General features: G+C 33.9%; 1 protein-coding gene across 1 annotated transcript; it reads left to right on the top strand.

Annotated features, from left to right (window-relative positions):
- Window positions 1–8,213: 8,213 nt before the first annotated feature.
- Window positions 8,214–9,256, top strand: LOC131858040 (disease resistance RPP13-like protein 4). The gene is made up of 2 exons (XM_059210902.1): window positions 8,214–8,973; window positions 9,075–9,256. The coding sequence occupies exons 1-2, from the start codon at window positions 8,214–8,216 to the stop codon at window positions 9,254–9,256; spliced, it is 942 nt and encodes a 313-aa protein (XP_059066885.1).
- Window positions 9,257–10,115: the final 859 nt, after the last annotated feature.

The following is a 10,115-nucleotide window of genomic DNA, read 5'->3' as shown; positions in this document are numbered from 1 at the left end:
CAAACAAAAGTGAATTTGTCTTGGCGGTGGTAGGAGGTCCAATTGTAAAAATAAAAGTGAGGTGTTTCCGCAAGCGGAATGTCCAGAGCCAATTTAGAGTGTACAATTCATTGCAGATATCAGTATAACCGCCATGACGCCCAGCTCTCTCAAACACCAGCAAACCAAGGCTTGTTATATTCAGTTCTTTGACTATTCTTCGTGTCTTATGCCATTTAAGAAATAATATACTGGTATATTAAATCTTTAGATTTACGGCTCATAAAATCTGGTATTTTTACTTATATAATTGATAAACTACGTGTAGGAAAATAGTTTGAGTTAGACACAACTTGAAAAAAGTCCAAAGTCTTTGAAGACTTACTTCACAATAGTTAAGTACAAACAAGCTTTAAGTATTTGAATCCATTACACATGCCCCAAATGACTCCATCCATATTTTTACTTAGTGGCCACTGAATGCTGAAGAGATAGAGATGAAAATAAAACTTTTGTATGCTTTACAACTTCTAAATTCGTAAGGAATTGTGTAGATAAAATTGCCCTAGGATTATGATAACCAACCACCAAGGAAATACATGCTCATGGTATTGTAGTAGTTTGAATTCAACAAGATGGACATTAGAGACAACAAATTTTGTTTCTCATTGCCAAAGTTATGATTTAACATGAGAGAAATTTATGGAAAATATTATTGAATATAAATTATTCAAGATTTTGAATTGATAAAAGAAATTATTTTTTATTTCATTTTCATATTTGAAATAAAGAATTTTTAAAAGTTGTATTTGCCTCAACATTGCTATTTTGCTATTTTCACTGTCATTTGCAACATCCTCTTTGCTAACAACCTTTCTTCACTTTGATTGATGCTCACCTTCATACCTACCCTCTTACATCCCTACCAAGGCTCATCCTAAAATGTGATACCAAGACACATATGACATTATGACAATCATCTCCTAATTGAAGATCACCCATGGTATGCACACAATTAAAAAGCTTAGTATTATGATTAAAAAGCTCAATTGTAACACTAGTAGCTCTAGAGGATCAAGTAGAACCATGATCTTCAAACCAATAAAATAAAATACCACTTATAATGCAAGGATTAGTCACCACCAACCATGAAACTGCATAAACAATCATGTTACGTTGAATCGAACTATGCATACAAGAACCCCCATGACACCACATGATCACCATTAAATATATTGTCATAAAACTCACTTTCACCAAGACCTAGAATCTCTCACATATCATAGTCAACAATAATAGGTATTACAGTATCATTGCCTTAGGTAACACCATCTCTTTGCCTCATAATAACAAGTCTACTATTGCACAAAGTGACCAAAGAAAGTCAACTAATAGAATCTACATCAACACTAGATCAATGGGTGTAGGCAACCACATTTGAATTATCTTTGCAACATGTAAGTATATATAGTTCTTAAAAGTGCACAACTCATAGATCTCACAATGCAACCTATAGGTTTGAAATTACATTTGTAGTCATATAAAATAAAGACAACCAGAGTTTAACAGGTAGATCAAATCCATGACTCAAACACTAAATCAGCTCTAGATTTGATTTTTCACAAATCTCCAAATTATCATAGTTAAAGAACTCATAAAATAATTCTATAGAAATGTTGGTGAATAAAGCACAAATAAATACTTACAAACCTAATCCACTACAAAGTAATTAAAAAATACTTTTTTCCACCTATAAGAGGTTGACACCATGGAGAAAATATGACTTGTTTAATTAAGGAGAACAAAATTTGCTTCCAACTAGCATTTTCTTGGTCACATATAGTAAAATATACAAAATCATTGTTACTACCTTACAATAAATAAAAAAGAGCTTTTTTTTACTATATATAAGAATATAAAAAAATGGCATCTTGGGGAAAATTATGCTATAGATAAAAAAAACTTGGACCCCTTTACGTGCATTCAAAAAGGACTTGTTGGTTGTAGAGCAATTGGCTGGTAGAACTATTGATGGCTAGTTAATGATGTTGAAACATGATTAGGGAAGGTCGATGCAACCACTCGACTCATGGTAAAGTAGCTCCAATGCGGTGCTATGGTAGTTGTGACTGACTAGGGCAAAGGGTGTGGTCAATAGACTCAACTCCTCCCTCGTCCTTAGAGACAAACATATTAAATATACTCAACTCCAAGAACATAATGATTCTTATCTTACATTGTACAAATATCTTATATTATATTTAGAACTCCAACACTTTTAGCATATATTACGATTGGCATTACCATTGCACCTCCATTTGGTGCAAGCACTAGTATAGATATTTTAAAAGAAAAAGCTTCCATGCTTTTCCACGTGGAATAAAACTATAGTTTGCAAAGAGAAATAATGGAGGGTTTAGTATGTTTTTTTGGTGCATATTAAAATCGCAGAAACAAAACCATTTAATTTTCATGCAACTAGTAGTTACTTGATATAATGTATGCATTTGGCATACACTGAAGCAACGATAGTTTTTAAAATAAAAAGATAGCTATACATGGAAGACATAATGCGGCAATTAAGATATTATTCAATGCAACAAAAAGAGTATTGAAAGAATGCAAAGGAAAATAGCCATGTAGTTGGTAGTTGACTGAAGTTTTGACATAGATAAAAAAGAGGAAAAACTAAGTCCAATCGAACTGTAGATAGAGAGAATATATATATATATATATATATATATATAAATAATTTGTAGAGGCAATGCATGTTACTCATAGACAATAGTAGAGGAGAAAAGAATAGCAAAAGTGAACATAATGACATTGTGCAAGCATGATGGAGGGATATCGTTTTATTGTGCAACTTATTTTCACAAGAGGAATGCAGGAGGTTTTGGAAAATCTCATCTCTCGTGTACGCCCTTTGTATTTAAAAATGTAATTGAGGTCTACCCCTCTTATTTTGATCATTACCTATCATATCCAAAAAACCAATCACACATCTGATCAATCAAACATTCATTCAAATTTAAGTGAGCAAGCAATTAACTTCTTCTTTCAAGCATTGGAGCAGAAGTTAGGTCAAGATTCAAGCATTGAAGTTGATATTCATGTTCTATGTTTTATGATGACTATATGAAACCCTAATTCCTTTTCAAGACAAACAAAACTTCATAAAAAGGTGAATCATTAGTGTTTCAAACCATGAAAAAGAAATCATTTCCATTACAACAATACATTTCTATTTCATGGTTAATTCTAAAATTGGGGTTTGACCTAAGGCAAACCCCTATTCCCTTGACCAATTTGCCTTCTCTACTGTGTGCAAGAGAAGGTATAGAGTTGCAATTCTAAGGATTGGCTTTATTTTGGTCCCAACAATTCAGGATGAACTTTTGGGAACAAATCTGAACATTCACATATTGCTCAGATTTAGGTTTCTAGCTCTGTCTGATAATTGTAGCTCACTGTTGATGCATAATTGCTTCAATTTCAGCACATTTATCCTAATTTTAGCATTTTCATAATTCAACTTAAAAAGAGGGAATCATATCTTAACCAGTGAATATAATCAGAATTCTCAACCCTATCCTTGTTGTTTTGAGGCCAGATCTATTGGATTCAAACCCCTCTTTAATGTAATTGGTCTCTAAGCTAAAATCAAGGGGTGCACTTCATCATTGGGTGCAACCCTAATATTTCACCACATTACACTTGGGTTTATAAATAAATCAAAATGGATTATTGACTTTTGTAAACTATAATCTCCTCTTGTACTTTAATTGTTATGTACTCGAAATTAGAATAGTTCTTGAAATATTTAATTGTACTTGTACGAGCATTCATGAATAGTTGATGAGACTACTTGTAGAAAAGTTAATTTCTCATTTACTTATAAATAAATGAAAAAATTATAATTCAATGATCTGTCAATTTGATCTATCATAGAAAGTTTACATTCTTGTTTAGCTATAGTAGTGTATCTGGTTACAATGCTATGATCACCATTACAAAAATGGTGCAACCCCTTTAATTATCAAGACGTATGAAATGTAATTGAGTGGTCGTCTACTTTTATTATGAAAACTACTTATATCCATCTATGTATATAATCCAAAATAAATAAATAATCTTCTATTTTTATACTATGAAATATGGATGTACCTATCCATTTATATTCTCTTTATAATAAATAAAGATACTCCATTTCTCAAGTTGTTGACAAAGTGAATCTAAATGGTTCAATTTCCTATCTTTTAACTGTAATGAGACATTACTTAAAAAATTGCATGATAGTTTACAATACTTTTACATCATGTTTTTGATTAAGTGAAAAACAGGTTTTGAAGGGACCCGAAACCCTTTACAAATCAAGAACTTGACTTCTCAACAAAGAGGAGAGAGCCACAACCAAAAAACAAAGTTTTCCCTTAAAGACAACCGGCAACCCATCCTAAGATAGGGCCAGAAAAACCAACCCAAACAACCCACTATGAGGGCCCTCAAGATTTACAACTAGCCTTGCAAGAATGAAGAGTCATATCGAAAGAAGGATTGGACATCTTTGAATGTTTCCCCTTTACAGTAATCCAACCCTCTTCAACTTTAGTTGCCGCAATAGACCAATCCAAAGAGCCCAACACCAATGTATACAAATTGAAAGAAGGAGCAAGAGGAGAGGGAGCAAGACCGTCGCAGGTGCATGGCCACCATCAGCGATTAGGACAGGAGAAGTAACAACACATAGAGAAGCTGTCGGCAGGGTAAGAGACAACAAACCATTTTCAGCAGAAGAGACAGCAACATCCTGTATCCCAACATTTTTAATCACTGAGGCATCCTCAGTGGCATCTAAAGAAACATTCTTCGGAAATGAAGACTCTGAACCACCCATCAAAACCCCAATATTCAACAAATCATTAAAAGAGTCCAGAGATTTCTTAACCATATAATGTAGGTAAGAGGCCCCCGACCATCATGAAGTTGCAAGATTTTTCTTCTCAAGCCCACAATTCCCAGCCGCATGGCCAGTTTTAAAGCATTTTCGACACCTGAAAGGAATACCCTCGTAATCCAAAGTTTGGACCTAGCTGCCAAAAGAGGAGTTAATGACAATCTCAGCTGGTAGTCCCTTAGACACATCTAGCTCCACCAGAATGCAAGCAAAAGTAGTGTGATAAAGCTCATAGGAATCATTATCCACCACAATGAAACTCCCTATAACATCACCAATCTCCTCAAAGAGAGAATCAACCCACAAATAGATAGGAAGACAAGGGAGCCGAACCCAAATCAAGATTTTGTTGAACTTTTTAGAAAGGGGGTTAAAATTGGAGTGCCAGGGTTTGGCCAAAAGTGGCATGTTATCTTTCTTATAGCATAAATTTTTTCCTATCCTTTGCATTCTCAAAGTTAGCTATAAAAAAATGTTTAGCCATAGGGTATATGTGAACAGTGCTAGAAATGAGTGGATCCCAGTGATGAGAGATCCATTTGTGCAGCTCTGGGATGCTGGGCCAATAACCCTTAAATTTGCAGATAACACCATGCTCCGTAAAAACCTTCACATTATTCTCTATTTCCCGATCTGAATCCTTATTTACATTAATAGAGGTTGCACAAGATACGGGGATAAACCCCCTTCTCCCCCCACTGCAAACAGAAGATTGTACCCGAGTAGAGCCATTACGGGGTCTCTTCGCAGCCACCATTGCCCAGGAGGGACCCATAGGAGCTGCAACGACAGTCAGGGTCGCGGTGACGTTAGGGAGAATGACAACAGGGGAGCGAGTAGGATCAACAAGCGAGGCAACAACTAGAGGCATTTTCAAAAAAATTCGCAGAGGTGTATCTTGTTTGTTCCTTCTATATCTTCCAAATGTTACATATATGCCATTTCTTTTACATCATGTTATAATAGATGTGTTCTTTATATTTTATGTATTTAAATTATAGTATATAAATACAAAGGTTTTTTAATGCTCCCATAGTCTAATTTTGATGAGTTTGATCCTATTAAAAATAGAAACCATAAAGAAACCATGAAGGGTGGTTAGAAAACCACATTTGAAAGTTCCTTTTGGATAGAAAACCATATTTAAATTTAATTTTATTTATAATATTTGATAATTAAAATATTATATTATATAAATAATAACTTAAAATTGTTAAAATTTACAATTTAATTTATTTTCAAATAATTATTGTAATATTAAATATATAAATAAATAATTTACATATATATTATATAAATAATAATAATAATAAGTGTTAAATAAATATATATATTTTAAATCATTTAAGAATTAAATATACGTATTATTTATTATATATTTATATAATCTAAAATTTGATAACTTAAAATTTAATCTATAAGTATTCAATATTGAGGGTCAAATAATTAGGTATGTAACAAAAATTATATTATTTACCACATATTGATTATATCTCTTTTTCTTTCTTTAGAGGGTCAATTCTACAAATGATAATTTCTCTAATTGCTTATATTATTCTATTATTACTTACTTTCAATTTTGTATAGTTTGGAAATTTGACTTGTATAAAGAAATGAAAATTATTATGTTCATTGTATACATTGTTACATTTCCAAAAGGAACTATATTTATGATCTATTTTCATGTTTCAATAGAATTACACAATTTCAAAAAAATAAAAATTGCTTTTACATGAAATTATGAACATTCAATTCTCCATTGAAGATGATTCATTTGCAATATCATATTCACATATACATTAAAAAAAAAATCAAATATATATAAATACATGTAAACATGTTGTTACATTTTTTCATCTTCTTATAACTATTCAAAAATATCATTCCAGTGTACCTATTGCACATTAAGATACAATTGTAATTGATTAAGGAACAAACGGGTTTTGAAGGGACCTGAAACCCGTTAACATAAAACTTTACAAAAAGTTGCTTAAAGATATAAACATGTAATGGGACAACAACCACAAGACAACAAAACACCAGCAAAAAACCAAGCACAACAAAAAAGACAACAAAAAGGAAATACTGGTTCAGATTTTTGGGGGCCTTGGCCACCTCAACTTCTAGCTATGACATGTTGAGGGCAATCTTCTTCAATTCATGTATTTCTTGATTAGGGGACTTCTTCTTCAAAGTTGCCCTGATTATTTTAGAAGAGGCCCGAAGGTGTCATCCTGCTTCTTCTCAAATGTTTCAACATCAATTGTGGTCCCTTCCTGATATAGGTTTTTCAACTTACCAACCATAGTATTAATACTTTCAGTACACTAAGATACAATTGTTACCAGTACAACTTGTCTTGTATTAAAAATGCAAATGTATATATTATTGTTTACATTCATTGATCAAATACACTTTCACTTACAAACAAGTATTGATATATTTGTAATTTTTTATTGATTTATTTAGAATAATTAATGACTAAAAAAAAATAAAAAATAAAAAGAATTAGTTAAGCCTAAAGTGTTTTATAATTAGAACATGGGCTGGTCCCCTTCCCCTCAAAAACATGTAAGAAACTACAAATATTGAAATATATTTACCATCTTTCCACTCAAAAACGTGTAAGAAACAACTCTGTTTCCACTCACGACTCACAAGCCTTCAAGGAATCTGCTTCTTTCAAAAGCGTTAGTCCATTAACTCTCGTTCCACGTGAGCATGTAAGGGAATCTAGTTTTTATATTACGTGGGCACATGGCATAATTGCTGTATAGTTCATTCCCAATTAAAGTAATACGAATACAATTTACCATGAGGATGGAGCAGACGCCTCCTTTTCTTATAAATTTAGGGAATTGTCAAGTTGCTATATACTCACATTCAACCAAGTTTGAATTACATTGCTATTCAATTCTCTTCTTTGATTACAGAGCGTGTAAGAGATCAAAATGGCTGCAGGACTTGCTACTGCAGTTGCCAAGGCTGTTGTTGGAAAGATTGGCGAGGTTGTGGCGGAGGAAGTATTGATTGAGACATCGCTGCTGCTCAACTTCCGAGAGGACTTTAAATAGTTGCAAAAGAAGTTCAGCCATATATCTGGTTATCTACAAGATGTGGATGACCAGAACACACATAATGTTTCTGTGAAACAATGGCTGGCGGAAGTGAGGGATATTGCTTTTGATGCAGAAGATATCATTGATGAGAGTGCTGCTGAGCATTTGTAGGAAAATGTAGGAGGCTGCCACTGGCTGTTAAGACAGTTGCAGCATCCATGTCAAGCCCTGTGAGCTTAGGGGACTGGGAGTCAAAACTAAGGCAATTAAAAGATGTTGTAGGGGCAGAGGACTATACAATGCAAATCCTCAAACTGAGTTACGACTCTCTTCCTTCCCATCTCAAACCTTATTTTGCTTATTTTTCTTTCTTTCCCCAGGACACACACATACATTTTATTAGGACTCTGTATGCTGGAGATATACATCAAGAGTATTTGATATATTTGTGGATAGCTGAAGGTTTTATTCCAGAACAAAATGAAAAAGAACAGTGGGACACTGGGTTGAATTACCAACTTGTAAATCTATGTTTGGTGGAAGTAAACAGTACAGTTCTTTTCTGTTACAACGTGCATGATTTGTTACATGATTTAAGTATTAATGTAAGTAAAGAACACAAGTGTGAATTTCATCTTCCCTTGCAAGAAAGAAGCTGCCGCCGGTTACTATTGGGTAAGAAAGGTTTAACCAATGATGCAGTTTCAGAAAGACCTCTTCATCATCATCAATTTCTTCGCACTCTTTCATTATTTGGGAATCCAGATATTACAAGTATTCCGGAACACCCGTTTCATCGTTTGAGACTCCTCCGGGTTCTCGACCTTCGTTGTACTGCCATCTCTGCGTTGCCAAAATGTGTTGGGAAATTCAAGCTTCTTAAAGTTTTGAATTTGTCTAAAACAAATATTACAGAGGTGCCTGATTGTGTTAGAAGACTCAAGTGTCTTCAGTTTCTTGATTTTTCTGGATGCAGAAGTATACAACGTGTACCTATATGGATTGATGAGTTCAAATCTCTTTCCCATCTCGATGTAAGAAGATGCTCAAAAGAACTCTGTAGGCATATCCTGTAGCAGATGGTATCCTTGAGTACTGGCTGGTGAAAATCAGAATTGTTGGAGTAAATAATAATGTTCCTACAACGGAGGGTGATATTCCTCCAGCATTCCCCGAGAAAATGAATGTTATGAAAGATCTTCAACATCTTACTCTTTACCGTTTCTTGGTGCAAGCTGGATATGTGGCATGGAGAATCTGACAGTACTAGGGTTACACGAGTGCAGTGATTATTCGTCGCTCCGAAACATACGTACCCAACTAAAAAGAATTGCTTTTGGAGAATTAAGTGAAGAATGTTCCGAATGGATTGGAGCGGTTGAGGAGGCTAAAGGCGCTAGTGGTTGAGCAGGCAAGTGGTGAGTTGGAGGAGAGGTGCTAATAATCTTCTCATTAAGATACATGTGTATCAGCACAGTAGCAATTCATTTACTCCAGCATAAATTGTGTAAAATCTTTGCTTTCAAATTAGTATATCATAATTCAGTTATCATTTATTCTACAATAATAATATAGAGGCAAGTATTTGTCATTGTGTGACATTTGTTTAGATTTAGAATTCAATTGTCTAATGGTTTTTGATATTGAAAAAGGTTTGAACTTAACATCAATATGGAACGGCTTAAATCACACACACTAAGCTTACACAACTAGAGGCAAGATAACACAACTTGTAGCAACGAAAAACCTAGAGGCAAGATAACACAACTTGTAGCAACGAAAAACCTAAAAGAGAGTGCATAATAACAATTAGTGTTTACCATTATAGCAACAAGTCATCTTTGTCCCTTCGTTTCTATGGTCTGGCACAAAGTTTTACAGAAATTTGATATTGTATGGACCTTCCTTGAAGACTTGCAGCAGTTTATCAGCAACTGGAAATGCCCATCCGCCCACCAGCCGATTAGACAATTTTGGAAACTCATCCCTCCTCATATCTGTTGGCAAATCTAGAAGGAAAGGAACAACCGGATCTTCCATGGAACAAATAACTTTGCTGAAATGGTGTTTGGCATAGCTGAAAAGCTCCTCAAGGAGAACACTCTAGTATGTAAATGGAA

This window comes from Cryptomeria japonica, chromosome 1 (genome assembly GCF_030272615.1).
Source record: "Cryptomeria japonica chromosome 1, Sugi_1.0, whole genome shotgun sequence".
Taxonomy (NCBI): Eukaryota; Viridiplantae; Streptophyta; class Pinopsida; order Cupressales; family Cupressaceae; genus Cryptomeria; species Cryptomeria japonica.
Note: the sequence above shows the minus strand (reverse complement) of the source record. Positions and strands in the feature narration are given on the sequence as shown.

What these genes read in the sequence shown, in the direction of transcription:
- LOC131858040 (XM_059210902.1), top strand. Translation starts at nt 8,214, where the DNA reads ATGTCAAGCCCTGTGAGCTTAGGGGACTGGGAGTCAAAACTAAGGCAA. An exon ending in TGATTTTTCTGGATGCAGAA is followed by an intron (nt 8,974 to 9,074) that starts GTATACAACGTG and finishes ATCCTGTAGCAG; the next exon opens with ATGGTATCCTTGAGTACTGG.